The sequence below is a fragment of the Notolepis coatsorum genome (genome assembly GCF_963971535.1).
Source record: "Notolepis coatsorum genome assembly, chromosome: 18".
Taxonomy (NCBI): Eukaryota; Metazoa; Chordata; class Actinopteri; order Aulopiformes; family Paralepididae; genus Notolepis; species Notolepis coatsorum.
Window position 1 is genome coordinate 82,905,921 of NC_140182.1, and position 25,517 is coordinate 82,931,437.

A 25,517-nucleotide genomic window follows, 5' to 3' on the forward strand; every position below is an offset into this window, starting at 1 on the left:
ACCCTATGGTCAACAATCACTCTATTAATGCCTTTTGTAGACTGGTAGAGGATGAAGTTGAGAATCAGTTTGTGGAAAGAGAACAACTGATTAATAGCAAGAGAAAAAACTTCTCTCAAACCGAAGGAAAGGCTGCAGACCAACTAGCCAAGAATAGAAATATCACCATTAAGGCTTGTGACAAAGGCGGTGGAATCTCTATAATGGATACATCTAGATACAGTGAAAAAATCAAAGAGATGTTGACTGACAATAATATTATTAAGAGAATTTTACTGAATCCCAGGAATAACTACAACCTAGAATTGAAACAGATAATCAAAAGAGCTGAAGAAAATAAATGGGTCACTGCAAAAGAAGCAAAATTCCTGGTGGATGAGTTCCCTATCACACCTGTCATCTATGGTTTAGCCAAGGTGCACAAATGACCAAACGACCCTCCACTCCGACCGATAATCTCAGGGAGAGGGTCCCTCACCGAGAATGCCTCTAAGTTTGTAGACTATCACATCCAACCACTGGTTTGGAAACTTCCCTCGTATATATAAAAGATACCTCTGACTTTCTATATAAACTAGATTTAGTCAGAAATATTGGTGACAGTGATATTCTCGTAACCCTAGACGTTACTTCGTTATATTCCAACATTAACCATAACCTTGGTCTAGAAGCTTTGAACCATTTCCTAGATAAACACCTAGACCAAACACCTCTGCATGAATTTATCATGGAACTGATGAGATTTACACTGAATAGAAATGTATTTATGTTTGAAAATACCTATTACCAACAGGAATATGGGTCTGCTATGGGATCCCCATCCGCATATGCGTGTTTATTTATGGGAAAGTTCGAAGAGGACTTAATTTACAACAATACGTTATATAGACCCCATATCAAATACTTTGTTCAATTTATCGATGATATTTTCATGGTCTGGTCAGGGAACAAGGTAGAACTGTCATCATTCTTGTCCCATTTAAATTCTTGTGTAGAATCCATCACTTTCAGCATGGAAAAGAGCCGAGAATCCATTCACTTCCTAGACGTAAAACTAACTAAAGTTAATAACCTAATCGCCACAACCATCTACAGAAAACCAACGGATAAAAACAACTTCCTACAGTTTTCTAGTCACCACCCGGTGCCTTTAAACTTGTGCCTCCCTAGAACTGGTAGCACTCATGAGGCTTAAGAGATGAAAGTATGGATCAAGTTGAAAGTCCTATAATTTTAACTGTTTACGACAATTACCACAATTAACATTAAAAGCCTAATCTCAAGATATCTGTAACAAATTACAAATATTTCCTAATTTTAACCACTTATATTCGTGTTTGTTTGATACCAAGTCCGTTTTTATTGAAAAAATAAACAGAGAAACGGCCATATTCATCATATATCTATACATTTTAGACACCATATTACAGCGTGTGAAACTGGACAAAATCCCTGTGAATAAGAATCTGCCATTATGAAAAAGAAAGGTTGACTATTTCGGTCAGAAATAGCGGTCAGAAATAGCCGAGAGGCTAACGTTAGTAAGCACCGGTTATTACTAATATATTACTAAAAGGTATGTATTGTTTTATAGTGCATGCCTGGTGTAATTATTCTGTTTATTGCAGTTTTATTAACATGGAAGTGGATGGGATGAAACTGGACGCCAGGGTATCTCGTTTTTTAGAGCGTTTCAAATCATAATCTTTTGACATAATAAATATATGTAAAATGAAGATATGGTACCAATTTCATGAAATAATAATAAACACAGACACCGCTGTGCTCACACAATTTTTCTTTTTTTAAAGAAAGACAGAATCGGTACCAGGGAGGCACAAGGGTTAAAGAAAAGCCTGCCTGTAAGTCAATTATACAGACTCAAACATATATGTAGCTATCAGGAGGAGTTCCACTCCGAAAGTGAAAGTATGTTGGGAAGATTTGATGAAAAGGGCCCAAAGCAGCGTCTTAACTCTGCCATGGCCACTGTAAATCAAATTGAAAGAAAATAACTATTCCATAAGAAAGAAAGAAACAGAACATCAGGCACCATCAATTATGTCCTTACTTATGATCCATTTAGTTCCGTTATTAAGTCCAGTCATGAAACACTGGCACATTCTATCATCAGATAGAACCTTAATGACCGCTTCCAACACCCTCCACGCGTAAAAGGGCTACCAACCTGAAGGGCCGCCTAGTTAGAGCGGACTCGTATTCAAGGCCAGAGCCTTTTATTTATGGAAGCTTCCCATGTAGAGCATGTACATCTTGTAGCCACATGATCAAAACAAACACATTTCACGACTCCCACACGGGAAGAATTACAAGATCAGATCGCTAATGTAATTCCACACATAATATATTTATTATTCTGCCCATGTAAAAAATACTATATCGGACAGACATACCGCAAATAAAAAATCTGATTGAACAAACACAGAAGCAATATAAAGCGGGCCGTCATTAATTCCCCTGTGGCACGACATTTTAACTAAATGGATCATAAAATCAATGACCTCACCTCAAGTGCATAGGTCTAGAGATGATTTTTCTTAATAGAAGGGGTGGTAACCATGAACAACTTCTTTTACAACGGGAATGTGTATGGATTCATCGGCTCAAATCTATGTATCTATCTGGGATGAATGAAGAGTTCAATTTGGCTCCATTCCTTTAGGTCAGGGGTCATACTGTGACACTGAAATGAAAAAATATTTCATCACCCTACCACCTCACTGCCTCATCTTCTCAAGCTAATGATTTTGGCAATCTGGATTTAAGATAAACTGGCCAAAATCGGCCTTCCTTCCACTTAATGTCACTGCGAAGGCTACCTCCCTCCCAGTAAATATACCAATGGTAGAACACTTTAGATGTCTTGGAGTTGAAATATTCCCCACTATATGCCAAACGGTGAAGTATAATTATACCGGATTCCTAGATAGGATCACAAAAGTTCCTCGAGTGCGGTCCCTACTCCATTTTTTGTAACTTAATTAATGTTGGACTACGCACCTGTCTGAGCGCAGTGGTTACCCCTTTTTCTACTTAAAATCTTTTTACTTCAACATAGAATTTCAAGCATGTTCTCGAAAACCTGCTTCAAATAGTAAATTCAATGTTGACTTGGTTTTTATTAAAAAAAAATCATTAAAATATCTGTTTTGGAACCGTTTAGGAGAATCTGATGCAACCAGAGAACTCTACACAGTGTGGATCTCGTAAAGAGCGAGATTCAAGTCAAAGCGCATTTCTCTCCGACATGCCAAGAGTTTTATGAACATTCTCTTAGTCAGAAGGCTCCTAGCAGCCTATATTTCATTTCAAACCTTTATTTATACTCGTGAAAGCACTGAGGTTTCCCTCATTTACAGTGATGACGAGTTAACAAAGGACACAAATATCGTAACAGTTAATAATTACAATGAATTACAATTACTACAATGATGGATTAAAAACAATTACATGATTCAGTACATAGGTCAAGTGCAATGCCTTTAAACTCCATGAATGACGGGAATGTTCCGAGCTTTAGAGTCTTTTGCAGGGTATTCCATGTGTATGGAGCATCGTAGGAGAAGGCAGATTTTCCAAGCTCAGACCGAACTCGAGGCACCCTGAGCCGATCATTCGAACGAGTTTGGTAGGTGACAGCACTCCAGACCAACAAAGATGTAATATAAGGTGGAAGTTTGCCAATAATTGCTTTGTAGATAAAAAGATACCCATGATAACTACGTCGCAACGAGAGAGATGGCCAGCCTACCCTCTCATACAAAAGACAATGGTGAGTATCATATTTGTCACCTGTAATAAATCTTAGGGCGGAGTGGTAGGCAGAATCCAAAGGCCTTAATGTAGACGCAGACGCATGCCTGTAAATGACATCACCATAGTCCAATATTGACAAAAAAACAGCCTGTATAATTCTTTTCCTACAGAACATCGTGGTACACATATATATATATATGGCGCAGAGCACTCTCCAGGGTGCTGAAGACGTGGTCTCAGATCGACCAGATTTGTGTTTTGGAAGAGGTAAGCGCCCAGTAACAACCAGCCTAAAATTTCTGTTCTGTTCTGCAGTGTTTCTGCTGCTTAGCTATTTGGCCTACTTAGCCTACTGTGCTTTAATTAGTTAATTAATCTAAATGCTTATATTTAGATCAAACGCTTTATAAATCATATAGACCTTATTTTTTACATATTATATTCAGCTTTACTTTACTGTACCGCAAGATTAGCATGCTGTCCTGCATTAAGGTCACAACCCTACAAGATGAAAAGGGAGCAGCAAACCATTGATTGCATCATATTTTGTAAAACAACAGTTTGAGAGTAAAACTTGTTGAGAAAACATTAATTTAGATGGCTAAGTGGCGCAGTGGGCAAGGCGCTCGCCACTAACGCAGGAGATGCTGGGTTCGAGCCCAGCTCTCGGCGTTGCTTCCGGCTTGGCTGGTCGTTCATACTAATACAATTGGCAGTATTAGGGGTGGGAAAGCCGGGGGTGGGGATCGGACGTTGTGGACAGCGACTCCTACAGGTCGGTTGGTGCGCCTGTACAAGCAGAATCAGGAAGTATCGGGGGCAGCGTGAGCCTCCCACGCATTACTCCTCGCCACTGAGAGATCGCGCTGTACAGGTGAAAAGATGCGACAGCTGCCTCCTCGTGTACCGGAGGGGACACGTGATGCAAGGCTTCGTCCACATTGCAGCCGACCAGTGGGAGGCATGGTCTAACAACGTTCGAGACAGGGGAGGGAAGAATTGGATAATACGAAATTGGGATGGGAGAAAAATAGAAAATGGGGAGAAAAAGTAGATAAAAAAAAAAGAGAAAACATTAATTTAATCTCTGCAAGTATTTGAGTATTAGAGTATTTAGAAATGTTTTAACAAACTAAGCAAAAACCTTCCGTTGCACCTTTTTACAAAATGTGTGAGTTTTATATGGATTTAACTGTATATCATTGCTTATGGCCTACATTAAAGCCAGAAGCCAGAGTGAGTTTACCTTCCCAGCAGAAATAGAGCGAGCTCTGCATTACTTTTCAAGCTCATGCATGCAAGGTTTTCCACAGGTCCCCAGAGGCACCAGCGGCTGAATAAAAAGGAAATAATGAAATAAACAATTTCCCAGCCTCCGATCGGCAGGTGGTTTTGCACATCGTTTGTACTTTTTGACGAGGAACGCGACGGTGGTCTTAGTTCTCCCATGCGACCCCGGGAACACCGCTTGGCAAAAACATCCGATCGGTTATTAATGCAAGAAGCTGTTGTTTTTGGCCAACGTGCAAAACCACAGAGCGATCAGAGGCTCTTTTTTTTTTATCCAACTCGAAGCTGCCGATGCCTCTGGGAATCTGTGGAAAACCTTTGTTGCGGAGTCCACGGGTTTGGGAAATGTTCTATTTACGTTAGGTGTGTAAACTCCCCTCTTCTCCCGAAGTCGCCTACTGTAGCTTTAAGGGGAACACGCAAGGACAGCCTCCTATCTTATCGCTGAGCTCATAACACAGCAGATATCCATAGGACGACAGGAGATTACAATGTTGAAACTACGAGTTCACCCGAGGACGCAGGGTCACCATTATCAGCGTTCCCGTTCTTATTGAGAAATAAATATATGACTACAGATAAATATTACACAGCTGAACTTCACCTTTAAGGTTCTTATAGAAAAATAAATATATGACTACAGATAAATATTACTAACTAAAACCCTAAGGACTATGTCACCAAGGTGGGACATCCCTAGTAAGTCTGACCAACATGGCTTCCTCGGACAGGTGGACATCGTCGGGAAGCCTCTGGGTCATAGGGATTGGGTATCGTTCACATTTGAACCGATACGGTACCGGTACCTGTGAATCGATACCGGTACCCAACGGTACCTTTTTTCGGTACTTTAGTCTCAAAAAATGTAATCTACCTCAGTTGTAAAAAAGAAATCCAAACTTCAAATAACCACACTTTCGACCATTTTCGGCTTGCCATTGCCCCGACTTTGTTGTTGAATCAAGCCAAATCCTAGGTAAGCGTATATTGTGTGTGTGAACGTTGACGTGAAAATAAAAAAGTAAAAAATAAAAATAAAAAAAGTGTAAGAAAAAAAAAGTAAAAATATATATATATATTTTTTTTTAAACGGTACGTCACGTGAATCGATACTCGGTAGTACCGATACCGGTAAGTACCTTTAAAAAGGGCGGCTAGGTGGTGCAGTGGGCAAGGCACTCACCACCAATGCTGGAGACGCTGGGTTCGCTTTTCAGTTTGGCTGGTCGTCCGTACTAATACAATTGGCAGTATTAGAGGGTGGGAAAGCTGATGGGTGGGTCCTGGGCGTTGTAAACAGAAAAATACTCCTACAGTTCGGTCGGGGCGCCTGCTCAGCGAAGGAAGGATCTGGAGGGAGGTAGTGTGACATTCCACACGTTACACTCTCCCGGTGAGAATCTGAGCTGCCAGGCTGGCTGCCGGCTGGCTGCGCATGTGTCGGAGGATAGCATGCGATAGTCTCCGGCCTCCCGGACCAACAGTAGGGGGGGTGCGCAACAACCAGGAAGGGAGTTGGGAATTGGCATAACGACTAAACAGTGGGATGGGAGAAAAATCGGAAAAAGAGGAGGGGGAAAAAGATATATATAATATTTTTTTTTAAAGTACCTTTAAAAGTACCAAATTCGGTACCCATCCCTACTGGGTCACCTAGGCAAACTGGAGGTGGAGTTTGATTGGCCGTGGGAGGTGTCCAATGGGAAGTGCGTCTGAGCAGATCCCCTTGTTGCCGGGCGGCCCTGGCCAGCGCCGCATGGACTCACCTGGATGTCTCCCTTGTGAGGCCCCTTGTGGCCGTACATGCACTCCACCGTGGCCTTCTTGCTCTCCCACATGTGGATGCGGAAGAGGGGCCGTCTCCTCATGGGGTCCTCCACGCGTGGGTCGTGGGGCGGCAGGTACATCCAGCCGATGATGAACAGCCCGTCCACCTGCGAGGGGGGCGGTTAAGACTGTCATTTGTGGAAGAAGACTATTTATTTATTTATTGACTTTCACGGTCTACAACTGCCCTGCACTGTAATCATAATAATCAAAACGACCTACTATAAGTCTACCCATATAACTCTGTATGATAGCATGTACAATAGTGCTGTATATAGTATATACCGTATATATATACGCATTTATGTATTTATATTTACCACATATATATATCCATATCTGAATAATCCTGCATATAACACTATGATAGCATGTACAATAATGCTGTATATACCTTATATATATAAAAGGTATTGTTTACTTATTATTACTTATTATTACATATACATGCATATCATTTTTTTTTTACATATCTGTAGATACTATATTTATATCTGTACATATCCCTTACCTACTCTTACTAGTTACACTGCTGGCCAGTATGACTTACTACCATAGTGTCTTTATACCAGTATCACTGTACATATTAATATTAATTAATTAATACTCTGTACACACATCTGATTAGCACTATTACTCAGTAGTACTAATTTATATATTTTATACCCAGTTTAATCACCTGTACATTGTATATTACTATCACACTTTACTGTTACATTTGCACTCTGGTTGGATGCCAAACTTCCTTTCATTGTACAGTACTTGTGCTGAATAATGATCTATTCAAATAGATTTGAATCTAATCTAATCTAAGAACATGGAAATGTGTCATAACTGCCCTCACCCACAAAAACAATCTTCATTGAGAAAAGGTTTTCTTTCAAGCAGTTGACAAATTAAAACTAATGTGTAAATGTGCTTTTTTGTGTACATACCACAACATTCAGCAGCCCACCATAAGGGCCAATGTCAGGCTGCCAGAGACCCAATATATGTCTATATGGGTGAAGCACTGCAACACAAGAGTACAAATATATATATATATATATATATTTCCTTTTAAAACACCAAGACATAGGCTAATGGAATTTTTTCATGACAATAGAAAGGCAAAGCATCAGCAAGGTTAGTATCTGAAAGTGTCATACATGTGAATCCAGAGGGAACTCCGCCCTCTTTTCTTGATCCTCCAATCACAACTAGTGGTTGACCGATATGGGTTTTGCAGTGGCTGATGCCGATCCCGATATCTAGAGAGCAGGGTGGCTGATGGCCAATATATAATGATATTATAATGCCAATGTGTTTTTTATTTTTTTATAAATACAACAATTTTATAATAATAACTCATTCGATTTTGGAAAATTTATTTATTCAACACTAATAATATTGTCCGTCTCCATTGCTTCTGTCTGCAGTGCACTTATTTTAAATTGTTCACTCACGTCGCACAGCCTGCTCATATCATCTACCAAGTGATTAACGTTTGAGGTGACAACAGTGTGATTATGTTCCACGAATCCACTATTATCTCATTAAACACTGTGAATCCACTACTATCTCATTAAACACTGTGAATCCACTACTATCTCTCATTAAACATTGTGAATCCACTACTATCTCTCATTAAACACTGTGAATCCACTACTATCTCATTAAACACTGTGAATCCACTACTATCTCATTAAACACTGTGAATCCACTACTATCTCTCATTAAACACTGTGAATCCACTACTATCTCTCATTAAACACTGTGAATCCACTACTATCTCTCATTAAACACTGTGAATCCACTACTATCTCTCATTAAACATTGTGAATCCACTACTATCTCTCATTAAACATTGTGAATCCACTACTATCTCTCATTAAACACTGTGAATCCACTACTATCTCTCATTAAACATTGTGAATCCACTACTATCTCTCATTAAACATTGTGAATCCACTACTATCTCTCATTAAACACTGTGAATCCACTACTATCTCTCATTAAACATTGTGAATCCACTACTATCTCTCATTAAACACTGTGAATCCACTACTATCTCTCATTAAACACTGTGAATCCACTACTATCTCTCATTAAACATTGTGAATCCACTACTATCTCTCATTAAACACTGTGAATCCACTACTATCTCTCATTAAACATTGTGCCACGTTAGCTTGGTGTAGTGAAGCACACACAAACAATGGGAGAGAGAAAATTCGTCTGAGGAATCAGCCGATGATCTCATAATGTCAAATATCGGCCCAATTGGTCGGTCTATCACTAATCACAACTGTTGCTTTCCTCCGATTGGAGGATCAGGAAAATAGCAGAGTTTGAGATAGGCCAATCGCTCGGCTCATATATACGGGTGCATTCGATGCATTGCATGTTCTGCGACTTGTGCATCCAAAGAGGAGTGTAAAGTAGGGATGCACCGAATGGGAAATTCTTGGCCGAAACCGATACCAAAAATAGGAAACAGTTGGCCGAAAACCGAAAGGCCGAAAATGATTCATAGAATAGATTTTTTTTTACCAATGTTGTTCAGCTACCCGATTATGGAAAAATATATGATTATGGCAAAACTTAACTTAAATAATAAATAATCACTATTATGGGTCCATAAAACATTTATTCAGCACTTCTGAATGCATACAGTACATTAATTCCAAGTCAAGTGGCGGACATCTGTGCTCTACTGAGCGCACCTTTCTAGTCCGCAGATGAATGTGCTCTCTTGACTTTGGCACAGTAGACGCGCGACGTGTATTCTCGAGAATGATAATAATAATAATGCTCTTCAGATTATATTATCAACGACAGACAGCGTCAATGTGAGAAACACAATCCCCCCTCTTAAGTTAACCGCGACGGGCATATAGTAAATAAGGATATAAAGCATGTTAAAGATGCATTTATTGGACGCATTGCGTGCCGAGTTTACATAGAAACAGCGCGACACATAGAAACAGCGAGCATGTAATGACTGAAGCCACGTTTTGATGACATCATCACAACAACACGCGTTAGGTTACAGTTTGTTTCTGTTTCGGTGATATATTTTCGGTGAAAAAACTCTTTCGGCCAAAAGCCGAAAGGCCATTTTTGGTCATTTTCGGCCGAAAACTTTCGGTGGCCGAAATTTCGGTGCATCCCTAGTGTAAAGTGTAAACCAATACAAACACACACAGCAAGCCGAATTATCCCACAATCCAGTTCACTCCTGAACGCAGTGGCGTGCACAGATGGGGGCTTGAGCCCCTGCCCTTTTGGCCCAAGTGCCTATCCAAAAAAAAAATAATAATAATTACATTTGTCAAATATAAACACTTGGGGTGGGATCCACTAAGAATGGATTGCGCGGTGGGAATTGCACCCTTACTTACAATTCATTATGAATTGAAAATGGGGGACCCTGATGTAAACAAGACGAAAGTCTTTCTCTGATCACCTTAACAATTGTGTGTATTGAGCCGTACTGTATTGTACCCATTCTGCAATCTGTTAATACAATTTTCAATCAATCAATCACCTGCGCAGGGTTTTCACATGGATTCTGCTCCGTCTTTGCGAGCTATCCACTAACAACATTGCGTGGATGAGATACCAGCGTAGACACGGCCAATATGTGGCTCGAGGAGCAGTCTGCACTCCTGACAGCGCTGTTGGCAGATATCAGGAAGTGACAAATAAGACCGAAATGAGGCACACGGCAGGCGAGCGTGTGTGTGTGTGTGTGTGTGTGTGTGTGTGTGTGTGTGTGTGTGTGTGTGTGTGTGTGTGTGTGTGTGTGTGTGTGTGTGTGTGTGTGTGTGTGTGTGAGAGAGAGAGAGAGAGAGAGAGAGAAATGGGTTGTTTCATTCATAACAATGGAAGCGATACAATTCTGTCGGTCGCCTCGCTTATAAAGCCGGTTGCCTGGCAAAAATCGCCCGCCGTGTGCGTTGGACTATAGACACAAAATACAAATTAAGCAAGCTCTATACATTATGAAGTAAACGAAATACAATACAAAATGAACGGAATACTAATGGTGAAAAATACGTTACGCACATAACGTATTTTTCACCATTAGTATTCCGTTCATTTCGTATCGTATTTAGTTTACTTCGTAATGTAGAGCTTGCTTAATTTGTATTTTCATGACACATTGCTTCCTGTGTTTTTGTCACTATCTTTCGTCATTGCATATGTTTGTAATGTCCTATTCCAATTACATTCGTCACATATAATTGTACTATATTCTATTGTGCTATATTTAATTTTGTTAATTATATCCCATCTGCGCATATTTACCACCACGTCTGTGAAGACGGCAGGTGCGTCGCGTTAACTGGTCGGTGCAATTGGCGGCGGCCGTTGTGGATACCTAACAGATTCCGACGAAGCTCATTTACATAGAAAGGGGACATGTTACGCCCATATTACCTCATTTAAATACACGCCAATTGCACCGGATGCAATGCTGACGGAACGCTTAATTTGTATTTTGTGTCTATGCCTCATTTCGGTCTTCTTTGTCCACTTCCTGATATCTGCCAACAGCCTGTCAGGAGTGCACACTGCTCCGCGAGCCAAATGCACAGGGGAAAACTCCACACATAATGGGCGTGTCTGCGCTGGTATCTCATCCGCGCAATGTCCTTTAGTGGATAGCTCACAAAGACGGAGTAGAATCCGAGTGCAAACCCTGTGCAAGTAAGTGTGCCATTCCCACTGCACAATCCATTCTTAGTGGATCCCGCCCTTGGTGTTGGTGGGTTAAGTGCCCTTTTTGAAGCTGGAGCCCCTGTCCCCCAAAGTGTCTGTGCACGCCCCTGCCTGAACGTGACGTCAAACAGCACAGAGAGGAGCCCCTTCAGTACAGAGAGGGTTGATGATACAGCCTGCAACCGCTTGCTCACAAAGGTTGTTTATTAAGTGAAAGAATCTCACACACAGCCCCATGCTGCTTGTGGGCAAAAAGCACACAAACGCTGTTAAAGGTGAAAAGAGGCAGATTTTACATACAGTATATGTAAACATCCCGATAGTCCATGTGCTCATAGTCGGGGAGGAGCTTGATAAAGCGTCCGGACTTCACCCGCGGGTCGATACCTGAACAGTGCAGATGAGGTCAGGATTCCACAGATGTGGCCCAGAGCTGGAGGTAAACATCACAGACTTGGCTGACTCCGCTCCTTGAGAATGCGTTGGCGTTTGCCAAAATCAGTTAAAAAATATTTAAATAGGTAATAGGGTTGCACGATACACCGATACTAGAAAAGTATTGCGTTACCCAGCCATAAAAAACTGTTCAATACTCCATTTTATTAGTATTGTCCCCCCCCCCATCTCTCTCTCTCTAGCTCAGCAGCTGTAAAAGAATTTTTTGTATTATTTTTGATTAGTTAAGTTTCAACTGCGTCAAAATATTCAGTTATTTTATTAATGAGAAAGATATTTTAGGTTTTTGCCGTGGTATCGTTTTAGAACCGAGTTTACACGGGTGGACGTGGGTGTGTTTTGGTTACGGCTGTAGTTGTCAAAGGCACGAGGTTTCGTCGTCTAAAAGAAACACCCCGTCATTATAACAATCAAACTTGAACATCAACAGACTGAACTACTATGTACATATCCTACTCTTATTAGTTACACTGCTGGCCAGTAGTAGTCAAACTGTAGAGCCATATGAAATCAGTTTTATTTTTTTCCAAATTCAATTAAATTTTTTTCCAAATTCAGTTTTTTCCGTTTTAATATTTCAGAATTCTGTATTTTGCTTTGTACGCTCATTTTACCATCAGAAATAGTGTCTAATAAGTGGGAATGAATAAATGCCCACAATTTAATAAGATATAACAGTCCATTTAATAGGGCTGTCTTAAATACTTCGAAGCTTCGTTCGATGGGCATGGGATTCGAATATGAAAATAAAATTCGATTATTTATTAAAAAAAAAAAAAAAATATATATATATTTTTGCTAAATCAACTCTGCCTCTCTTTGTTAACTACAACAAGCAATGCCGTTTGTTATTTAACACTTTAATCGCCGGGAACGCCGTAACTCGTCATTCCCCGCCATGCTCATTCTGCCGAAGACGCCGTAACACGTCTTTGATATCAATATTTCAAAAATCTGTGATCGAAATCATATTTCTCCCCCGGGGACCTGAGATATACTGCTGAGCTCCACTCAACTCTCTAACGGTTCAAGAGCGCCATCTGGTGGCCGATCGGCAGATCGCCCAACAGGAAGTGATCTGTGGATGAAGTGGTGCTCACCCATATTTCATCCGGGCACTCGCTATCGTTAGAGAGACTCCATCTTGACACAGTGAACATCGATCGGTGCAAATAACTCGATAAACAACATGATTTGGACGTATATACTATTATACAACCTGGAAATGGATTGGGTATTTCTACATCCCATAATAGAAAAGATTCTGTTCCACGCTCATCCCCCAACGGCGCGAGGAAGCCACGGTGAGTTTCAGCATTATTTTCTAATGTCCTCTATACTAACTGCTCTGATGATCATATCACCCACACTAGATTAATGATATAACGTTGCCCACGGAATTATAAACGACCCCCCGCCCATCCGGTCAACATCAGATCATACGTAGTAACTTCTAGAACTACGTGCAGTTGACATTTTTTATCTGGCACCGATCGCTATCAAACTGTATTTCATCATCAATATAATGCATTTAGGGCTATAGATCAAGTTCTGGAGAAAGCTGCAGAAAACGATAAAAACATACTTATACTTTAGACCGTATTTTAGTATGAATATGTGAATGAAAAAGTATAACGTTGCTACACCCTGAACAATAGATATAAGACATTGAATGGGCCATAATAATGTCAATTTAGCAATACAATTTAAAAAGTTATAGCCCTGCAAAGAAGGGGAACTTCTCCATAGACAAATAGAGCTGGCGAGGGATGGTAAATTATGAATTTAACCATGGTGTAACTGAGGGGTACAATTCCCTGACTGTATTAATCAAGTATTGATATCATTAAATCACTACCGTCTTGTACATTACTGGCCAATACCGTACAAAGGTATATTAGATGACAACACTTCCACAATAACAGGTTTCCACTCAAATACTCATTTAGAATATTTATTACATCAAAATAGTATTACATTATATACTTTGTTCACTTTAGATGCGCTTATAAGGCAAAGAATGTGCAGGCAAATCAATAATGAATATTAAGTAATTAGATCTAGGGATATTCTGGGAAGGGTGTACTACCGGTTGTAAGCCAGCAGAGGGAGGCAAAGCTCTATGCAAGTCAATGGTTCACGGAGGCGATGTCACCCTTGTGTCAGCGGGGAATGCAGCCTGGTCCCAGGGTGCGTGCCGCGTAGGTGAAAGCCGTGGAGTCTCTGGTACGACAGAGACGGGCTTGAGTGATGGTCTCACGGGCAGGTGTAGATCCCACAGTAGCAGTGGGGTAGGCGGTTCTCTGCTCCAGCAGCTTGGTCAAAGCAATGAAGAATAATAATCCTTGCCGGAAAGTGGCACTGCTGGCGGGGTGTAAATCCTCCGTGGTGCGCGGTAGTGCACGGTTGAACTTGACGTTACTATCCTTATTAGCACGCGGTAATAAATGCTCTATGTAGACGCACAATTACCCACTTCACGTGGTCTTTGACTCGTAATGAAGGCCTTTACTAGCAAGGAGCGAACGATACGTTAAACGAACGTACTAGGATAACACGAGGCTCTATCTTGGGGCAATGCGAGCCCTGCTCTGCCCACGTTGCGTAGTGGGGAGAGACGTCACTTGGATAACTGGAACTGAACGGGACAAGGGACTAAGAGGAGTTCTACATTTCTTGCGCCCTATTTATATGTACCGTGGACAAATAGTGCCATTCGTATTTTGGTAGCCGTATTCATGGGCAGAAGCTGGGCATGTACAGACAAGTCATGTCGGCAGCTTTCAAGTCAGCTCGAGGGGGGTAAGTCACTGGCGCCAGGGGATCGCTTCCAATAGGAGAACGAATATTATGGTCTGTCCTGTAGACTAGGTAAAGGGATATTCCGTATATATGTACAAAGAATATACAAGGGATATCAAACGATATACAAATATTATACATGGGATCTCAGGCAATAAATATATATATTCGGTTTAATCTGACCCTTTGTAACACATGGCGATCAAAGTGTTAAGATGAGGTCGGACTCTGCACTGACAGATTTGTGTTCATTGTGCTGCTTTTATAAAGCCTCAAATGACGGCTTACAATATTTCATGAAAGCAAAGTGTTTTGTTTGTCTAAGATTTTAAAAGGTTTAAACTTTACAGCACTGATAAAGTTGAACAAAGTGCTGTACAAGCCCCACAACATAAAAAAAAAATTATAGTCAATAATAGTCCGTGATCGCGGATTCCATATGGCTCTATCAAACTGTCTCTATTTATAGAATACAACTCTCAATTAGCACTCCACTTAGTACTACTAATTTATATATTTTGTACCCAGTTTAAATGGCAAATTGCTGCATTTATATAGCGTTTTTATCCAAAGCGCTTTACAATTTGTTCCTCACATTTTACCCATTCACTCACACATTCACACACTGACGGCAGAGGCAACCATGCAAGGTGCCAACCTGCTCATCAGGAGCAATTAGGGGTTAAGAGTCTTATTCAAGGACACTTCGACACGCTGCCCGGATTACCAGACGACTGCTCTACCTCCCGAGCCACTGTCACCCCTGCATATACATTTTTTTTTATTTTTTTTTATCCACTTTCTCCTTATTTTTCAATTTTTCTCCCATCCCAATTTCGCCTTGCCAATTCTCCCTTCAATTCTCCCCACCCCTGTCTCGAATGTTGCTAGACTATGCCTCCCACTGGTCGGCTGCAGTGAGGACCAAGCCTTGTATCACTTGTCCCCTTACGCAGATACAGTATATTATATCCACATCTGTCTGTACATACCTGCATATAATCCTTTTTACATATCTGTAGATACTATATCTATATATGTACATATCCCTTACCTAATCTTACTAGTTACGCTGCTAGTGATACAGGTATGAAGAAGACTAGTGTCTTCTTCATACCTGTATCACTGTACATATTAATACTAGTGCTGTCAGGCGATTAAAAAAATGAATCTAATTAATAATTACAGGATTTGTAATTAATTAATCTAATTAATCACATTTTAATCGCATAACCATTTTAGGCCCGATATTCTATAATCATATTTCAAATTGCATGTGTCCGGGTGGCAGAGTTCAGTACTGTATCTACTGTACAAAACCTTCTGTTTAATCATCTTCCCTTTATTCATTTGCTTAGATTTTTCAGGTCTGGTACATTTTAGCATGGTGTTATTCACAGTCAAAGATAAAAAAAAAAAAAAAGATTTAATTGATATTCTCATTTGGTTCATTACAATTTACTCAAACAGACAGTATTTCTGACACTGGGAATACATTCCCCACCATAGATGTCCCTAGAATCAGATAGCAAATGGACCATTTAAAAAAAGAAAAAGTCTGTAAATGTTTATTCTACGTTCTTATGGAATGAATGAGATTTAAAAAAGAAGTTATTTAATTCTTTACAATACAACAACTCGATTCAACTGGAAAATCAAGTTAATGTACTAAAAAAAGAGATTAACGCCATATACAGACAACAATCTGAGATACAAATACGTAGCACAAGACAACAGCAGTACTCTCAAGGTTCCAAACCAAGTCACCTATTAGCTATGCGATTAAGAGTTAATGCAAAATGTGCAGATATAACTACCATTAGAGCACAACAAGTACTTGTTACAGACCCTGAAAAAATAAACGCGACATTCAAAGAATTCTACTCAGGGAGCGAAATTAACTTTGACTCACCGGCCAGTGGCGGGTAGATGGGAAGAATCTACCCGCCAAGCATATTTCTTACCTGCCAATTTAAAGAAAGAATTTTTTAAATAAAATATATATTATATAATCATACTTGTAGTTGTATTATCTGCGAGACATCGCCACCACGCAATAAGTCAAAATGCTCGCTATCTGCAAACAGCTCCACTGTCTGTGTGTATACTTGAGTAGCCTCCAGCTCCAGCAAGGATTCTCCGGCACTGCAGCTAGACCCTATACTAATACTCTACATTCAGCATGCAAGGATTCTCCGGCGCTGCAGCTGGACCCTATTGGTATAATGTTACGGTTCTTTGGTCAAATCACATTCATCAAGCCCTCAGCTAGAATTAGGGGTGCACCGATATATCGGTCGGGTATCGGTATCGGCCGATAAGTGCCTTGTTGACTGCTATCGGCCTATAAGCTCAAATGTGCCAATAGCAGTCGCCGATAAATACCCATCAATTTGTGTAGCGTCAAAAGGCAAAAAAAAAAAGTTCACTCGCGCGATCTACCTGCACAACGCCCGCCGTCCCCCACACACACACACAATCTACTGCATCAAAGTAACTACTTATGATTAACAAGGCATTCGTTTTGTGGCATTAGCGTTATATAGTTAGTGTTACACGGACAATAACATCAGCATATTATTATTACCCATAGCAGCAAGGCATTACTCCGAGTCCGTTCATTAGCTCGGTTCCATTCCGTTGCTCATTCCGTACCCAACTACACATTCTGCAATCTGTTAATAAAGTTTTCAACCAGACAAATGTATAGAAAGGCTTTGTTTTATTATAACATTTGTTGCAGTAAAATCATTATGTCTCATTTGGTCATGCGTGGAGCGCCGGTCGGCGGGCCGGGCAGCTAACGTAGCTACGTTATTAGCTATTAGATGCAAGACTAACGTTACTGGTGAAAATGTGATTTGCGTTGGAATACTCCTTTGTCAACTTGCTGTACTTTGCTTGCAGGTCTGCAGTCATTATTGCTGCATTATGAATAGCTGCAACTTTAGCCAAGGTAACGTTATGGCTAAACCTTTAACAATAGTTAACGCTAGCTTTCGGTTAGCTGTTCAATGCTATTAATAACACAACTCCCCGTCAACACCCTCTCTCGGGAAGATGGCATTTAAGAAAGTATCTGCTGTTAAAATGAAGTGTTACACGTTCAATAACAAGCATATTATTTACCCGAAGATAGCAGTAAACAAGGCATTACTCCGTTAGTACGTTCATAGCTCGGTTCCATTCCGTTGCTCATTCCGTACCCAACTACACATTCTGCAATCTGTTAATAAAGTTTTCAACCAGACAAATGTATAGAAAGGCTTTGTTTTATTATAACATTTGTTGCAGTAAAATCATTATGTCTCATTTGGTCATGCGTGGAGCGCCGGTCGGCGGGCCGGGCAGCTAACGTAGCTAAGTGTGTTCTGCTCTCGCAAACAGAATGCCCGGAAGTAGAAAAATTTATAAACGCTTGCCGATTGGTGGTAAGGACAGCAGGAGGTGGGTGCTAGCGGTCACCGGTGTGGCGTAATTGGCCGAATCGACTGTCAATCAAAATGGTTCCATTGCATTGGTTGAAAGCTCTGGTTGAGAGAATAGTATCCTGCTGCAGGCCGCAAGAATGGTTCCATTGCATTGGTTGAAAGCTCTGGTTGAGAAAATAGTATCCCTCTGCAGGCCGCAAGACGATACTGGGAGAGAGATAGTGATACCATAAACATATTTCTTGATGTTTCCTTTTTTTAAGTAAGTAAAGAGGCCTACAAATACAAACATACACATACAAATATACAGTAGTTTCATTTAAAAAAAAAAAAAAAAAAAAAAATTTACAAATACTTATATACAAATATACAAATATCGGTATCGGTATCGGCCGATAGTGTTAGTTGAACAATCGGTATCGGTATCGGCGGCCAATTTTCATATCGGTGCATCCCTAGCTAGAATACGCATTGAATCAATGTTATAAGACATTGATATCAGGAGCTATCTGTAGCTACTGCTAGCCCGCTAGATAACGTTAAGACAATTTAGTTTACTGGGACATATAGATCTAACGTGAGCTAGCTAACGTGAGCTAGCTAACGAGGGAACGGATGTATTATGCACTCGAGTCGACTATTGCTGGAGCATTTGTTGATATCAGCAGCTATCAGTAGCTAGCCAGCTAGATACCGTTAGACAATGCCTCGTCATGTATTAAACTAAAAGTGAATAGTTGACTGGGTCATTGTTTAAACAGTAACGGTAGCTCATGGAGGTCCGCTCTAGACTACAGCAGACTGCCTCTGTGTTGATACGAGCAGAAGCCAATAGTATCCCGTTGCAGGGCTGGGCGGATATGACTCGTTGCTACGTTTTTTTTCAAAATAAGAGTATCATACAAACCGAATGTTGCTAACTGCCGGAGCCATCGATATTATGACTGGAGCTGCGCTTGGGGCGGAAATGAGACCTGCACAGATTTTCAAAATAAGAGTATCGTTATGAACTACACCGTCTACACGCCACACGGCGGGCAGACCTCTCGGTGGCAAGCGCCAAAGGTAAAAACTGAGCGCCAATGGCGGGTGGCGGGCTTAAATTTCGCCCCCTGATTCTACTCCAACTTGTATAAATCAGAAACAAGTTAAACAACCTTCGATCAAAACAAAATGGACACATATCTTAATCAAATTAACCTCCCTAAACTTTCAGAGGATGACGCTAAACAGTTAGAAACACCGATCACACTAGAGGAACTCAAGAAGGCTATATCCGAAATGCAAAGTGGTAAGGCTCCTGGAAGAGACGGTATCCCACCAGAAATGTACCTCTCTTGTTGGGACATAATTGGACCCTTATTACTAAATATGATTTTATACTCAGTCAAGGAGGGGAACTTCCATAAGAACGACAATATTGCACTCATAACAGTCCTCCTTAAAAAAGACAAAGACCCCACCGAGTGCGGTAGTTATAGACCCTTAAGCCTCCTAGGAACCGATATCAAACTGTACTCTAAGGTATTAGCCATCAGACTACAAAAGCATATGACGTCTTTAGTTCATCCGGACCAAACTGGCTTCATAAGAGGCCGCTTGATCACTGATAACATAAGACGATTACTGCACATACTAGATGCTGACAAGGATGACACCACACCTAAGGCGATGCTGTCCCTGGATGCAATGAAAGCTTTTGACAGGTTGGAATGGTCATATCTATGGGCAGTATTAGAAAGGATGGGGTTAGGTAAAGGTTTCATTGATATGATTAAAGTATTATACAAAGACCCATCGGCCATGATTACAACAGGTATTATCACCTCCGGAATCTTTCCGGTATCACGCTCATCTAGACAGGGTTGCCCTCTTAGTCCCGGACTATTCGATCTATCATTAGAGCCTTTAGCACAATATATAAGACAATCCCAATCCATAGAACCAATCGTAATCAAGGGCACACAACATAAAATTAGTTTATATACGGACGACGTAATACTGTTCATGCAAAACCCCAACACCACATTGCCTCATCTGCTCAATTTGATTGAGGACTTTGGAGATTTATCGGGATTTAAGATAAATTGGCCGAAGTCGGCTTTCCTTCCACTTAACGCCCCTGCAAAAAAATATATAACCCTCCCAGTAGAGATACCTATGGTAAAACACTTTAGATGTTTGGGAGTGGAAATATTCCCCACCATAAGACAAACGGTGAAGCACAATTACACAAAAATCCAAAACTAAATCAAAGATGACCTTGACAGGTGGTCAAAACTTAAAAATTCAGTACAGGCACGGATATCAATAGTTAAGATGGACGTACTACCTAGAATCAACTTCTTCAGCTCAATGCTACCGTTACCCCCTCCAGAGGGTTACTGGAAAAAATTACACTCCTCCACATACAAATTTATTTGGAATAACAAACCACCACGTATAAAAAGATCCACCGCACAGAGAAACAAAACAGATGGTGGCATGGCATTTCCAGATTTGTTCCACTATTTTAAGGCGTACACTTTAAGACCATTGACAACATGGTTTGATCCCCAAGCATTAGTATCCTGGAGAAATCTAGAAGAAAATATAGTAGCCCCACATAGACTGAAGGACAGAGCATACACTAAATGATCAATTAAGCAATGCGAACGGAAATTTGGCCCCATAATTACTCATGCGATCCGGATCAGGCCACGTGAGCGGATCGGCGCGGCCGAGAAATCCGCTCTTCGCTCTTTAAAGCTTGGTTCGCTCCGCTAATCGCTCATGTTGACCCCGCCCCCAAGTCGTTCTCCGCTCGCTCCCCGCTCACCTTGAATCGAGCGCTCCCCGCGCCAGATCGCTCTGCAGTTTTTTTTTTTTTTTTTTGAGCATGGTGTAAATTAGCTCAAACTACAACAGTCTACACCCCCTGGGCCCCTTAACAATTGTTTGTATTGAGCCGCATTGTAATTGTAGCCATTCTGCAATGTTAAATAACGTTGTTTATCCATTCACTAGCGCTATTAAGCGATGATAGGCAAGCCGAGCCACAATGCTATGGTCGCTGCCATTAACGTTAGCATGTAAGCTAACGTCAACAACAATGGCGTCGATACTTTTTCTAACAGGAGTGAGTGTGGGCGTCTCTACAGTGACAAAGCCTGAACAGGATAGCACAGGTTCACCCTTCTCATTGGTTGAAAATGGCCTTCATGTTTGTACATCGCCATCTGTTGCTTTGGCATTGTACTGCATGTATATATTACATCAACAGTGTTAAACCACTGTGAGCGGCCTGGAGTGGATTGGAGCGGAGGAGAACTCTCGCTCCGGACGTCGCGCCGACTCATTTTAAAACCGTCGCTCACGTCAAAACCGCCCGCTCCGCGCCTCTCACGCGCCGCGCCGCTCACATGGCCCGATCCGGATATGGCGTGAAACACAGAAAAAATATTCTAACCCACATAAATGGCATAATCATACTCCCTTATTCAATAACAATGCACTCTTGATTGGAAAACGACCTATAAGATTCCCTATATGGGAAAAGCAAGGCATACACTCATTAGGTGATGTTTTTAACAAACAGGTTTTTGTAGTTATGAAGAAATACGCAAAGAATTTTATCTCACCGAGTCCACAAATTTTTTTTACGCACAGTTACTGTTATGTTTGAAGTCTCACGGAGTTCCATTAAAGATACCAATTGAACACCACAGATACCACAAATTCTTCTATGAAAGAGAGACATCGAGAGGTTTTGTTTCAGATTTTTATCATCAATTACTAACGTCCTCGTATGAAACCCTCCACCTAGACTGTCTGGAGGAGGGATATACCAGACCTGGAAAGTGATTTTGATTGGCAGGAAGCCTGGGCAAATGTTCGATTTACATCAAGGAACCCGGACAATCAACAAATCAATCTTAACTATATTCACAGGACATACTTGACTCCTATAAGACTGAAAAAAATGGGTCTTGTACAAGACTCCAAATGCTCCTTATGTACAAATGGGGACGAGGGGACATTTATGCACATGTACTGGGACTGCCCACCAGTTAAGATATTCTGGAAAGAGGTGACCCAGCAATGATCAAATCTCTTAACTCTGAATATACCTGTACACCCCTCTGTATTACTGCTGAATGATGTTTTTGAGTGTGCAGTACATCCACAGCTAAAGAGATTGGTTTTATCGGGTATCACAGTGGCTAAAAAGCTGATAGCATCACGTTGGTTCCAACCGGAAAAAAGTTGCCGAAAGGTCTGGATTATTACATATCTCGATGTGATTTATCAAGAAATATCTACAGCAAGAATTCTGGGTCTCAATGAATCCAAAATGACAATGTGGTTAGAAGTGGTGGAGAGAATAAAAGCTAGCATATAATGGTAGTGTCTGGTTAGGAGCAAGGGATAATGGATGGATTATCCAATGGGGGGTCCGGGAGGGGGGGGTACGAGCTAGAGCATATGTGTGTAGGGTATTAGATAGCAGGTATTAGGGGTATATCCTGTATAAGACATTTAACTAAATGGTGATTTTATTGGATGTGCACTGTTAATAATGCTTGTATATCTTATCGTGGGTTGTCATGTTTGTTTATACGTTTGTTTAAAAAATAATAAAAAATACAAAAAAGAGATTTAAAAAAGAAAAAAATTTAAAAGAAATAAAGAAAATATATATATATTTTTATTTAGTAATTTTGCATTAATTTTAATAACGCGATAATTTGCTGTGTAGTTAATTAATCTAATTAACGCGATAAACTGACAGCCCTAATTAATACTACACCTCTGTACATGATTTGATTAGCACCATTACTCAGTAGTACTAATTTATATATGTTATACCCGGTTTAATCACCTGTACATTATATACTACTTTACTGTGCACTCTGGTTGGATGCTAAACTTATTTTCGTTGTATTTTACTTGTGCTGTATAATGGCAATAGATTTGAATCTAATCTGATCTAATATAGATGGGCTTTGGCAATGCAGCAGAAGAGAGTAGAGCCTGTACACCACAAACTCCATAAACCTTTCGATCCTATGTGGATCTTTGACCTGATCATTTCGACGAAGATTCACATACTGTAGGATCGAAGCATTGTCTTTAATAAAGTTGTAGGTAGGGGTGGGCGGTATATTTAAGATTTTGGACGATCACAGTATATTTGTTTTTCTCATAAATGCTTTAGGAGCTGAACAAGACTTAACTATGTTTTCCTCTTTTACTTCCAAGTTGTCATAATGTCAAAAAATATTTCCCTCTTCCCTTTCTATTTGGTTACCAAGTAACGTCCGTCCACTATGCCTAAAAGTAGCCTTCTACCATTACATCGGGTAGAGTCAAATCTCTACCTTGGCACAGATTTCTACCGGTATACCGGTTCAGCCCCTAGTTGTAAGCATGCCGTTTTTTTTTTTTAACTGTGTGGGCTCTACTATTTTCTACTGATATTCACCTGACCCAGCACCTACTCTACTTTGGCAATACAGTGTACATGAGCGGAATGGGGCGCATTTGAGCGCTTTGAATGGCAGATATTAAAATGAGCTTCTCTCGCTCAAGTGAAATTAACCCCCTAGTCGAGATTCAGCACCATCTTGTTTGAAAAGCCCTGTATTATTATTATAATATTTAAATGTTTGACAGAAATCCAGCTGCTCTTGACCTTCCTCAACTAAAGAAAAGTCTACTAAAAGTCATAGGATTTGTCGACTAATGGATTAACTTAGTTGATTATATTGACAAATCTGTACAATTTTGTTTTTCACCTGCAGAAGGAACTCTTTATAGTTGGTGCTCGCCAGAGATGCATGTAATTTCCTCAGGAAATAACTCATTCAGCGTGGATAAAAAAGCTGACTAATTGACTTACAGAGTCTTGAGCAACTAGGGTCGCATTCACACCAGTCTGCTGTTTGGTCCGCTTTAAACACACCAGAGTTAGTTTCCTCGGATAGTCCGCTTGGTTTGGGGTAGTGTGAAAACTCATTCAAACTCTGGTGCGGACCAAAAAAGCGAACTCTGGTCCGCCTGAAAACGTAGGTCTCGGTTCGCTTCCAAGTGAACCCTGGTGCGTACTTTTGTGGTGTGAATGCTCATCGGACCAAACGCAAGACCAAATATAGGAAGTGACCTGATAAACTGCATCTTGAGTAGAAGGGAAAAAACAAACACTGCGGCACGCACTGCAAAACAAGCACGCGGGGAACATGTCTCGTGGGCGATTGAGGAGGTAAAAGCCCTGATAGAATTATGGTCAGACGAGCTAATTAAACAGCTGCTTGTGGCTACTCACAAAAACAACGAGGTGTACAATTTGTTTAGCGAGAGAATGATGGCAATGAGCTTCAATCGAACAATCGACCAATGTCACATCAAAGTAAAAAAACTGAGTCAGCATTTCAGCAATATATGAGAATAATGTGTGTGCGCTGGGCTGCTCCGGGGAATAATGTGGTGTGTGTGCGAGTGTGTGTATGCGTGTTCGCTGGGCTGGGCTGCTTCGCAGAATAATGTGGTGTGTGTGTGTATGTGTGCTGGGCTGGGCTGCTTCGGAGAATAATGTGGTGTGTGTGTGTATGTGTGGGCTGGGCTGGGCATAAAAAAAAAATATTGTTTGTTTCCTGTTGGTTGTCAGTTAGGCCATGGGTAGGTAGGGAATTTATTTTATTTTATTTTTTTATTTTATTCTTTCCCACGGCGACTATGGATAGGGAATTTCTTTATTTAATAAAAATTTTCACAACAACATGGATGCATGTACTCTGCCAGCATGTTTAATATCCATAATACTAAAGGTTTGACTAAGATTTATATGAAATTTTATTTAAAAAAAAAAAGAAAATAGTTTCGAAAATTTTGTGCACTTGACAAACGAATCGCACAGAGTCCACCAAACTATATGTGAAAGCGACCTAATTGATTGACTAAGAAAGGTCACTCCTGTGCTCTTGTAAACTGACAGCTCATAGGAAGGCAGTGTGGTCCATACATTCCAAGAACCACTGAATGTTCTGTTTTTATTTAACATAATGATCCAATACCAATACAGTTCGGTTTGAAATATTCCTAGTAGGCCTGCCGCAATAAGCAATAAATCGATTAATCGGCGCAATAATTAAAATGAATGCAATGATTTTGACGGGCGCAATTAATTGCTATTTGCGCGTTTGTTTTAATGAGGCGGAACCAGTACCCCTTGTCAGTCACTCTCCGTGT

At 40.6% G+C, this 25,517-nt stretch overlaps 1 protein-coding gene across 2 annotated transcripts in view; it reads right to left on the reverse strand.

Annotated features, from left to right (window-relative positions):
• The window catches only part of fbxo31 (F-box protein 31), a gene marked incomplete at its 5' end in the record, with an annotated part of 77,696 nt that overhangs the window by 33,113 nt on the left and 19,066 nt on the right, over positions 1-25,517 (reverse strand). The window contains 2 exons of one of the 2 annotated variants that reach the window (XM_084334649.1): positions 6,834-7,001; positions 7,830-7,906. In XM_084334649.1, the coding sequence (XP_084190775.1) occupies positions 6,834-7,001; positions 7,830-7,906 (245 nt within the window). The remainder of the gene's footprint in view (positions 1-6,833; positions 7,002-7,829; positions 7,907-25,517) is intronic. The other variant, XM_084334650.1, reaches the window with a different exon arrangement.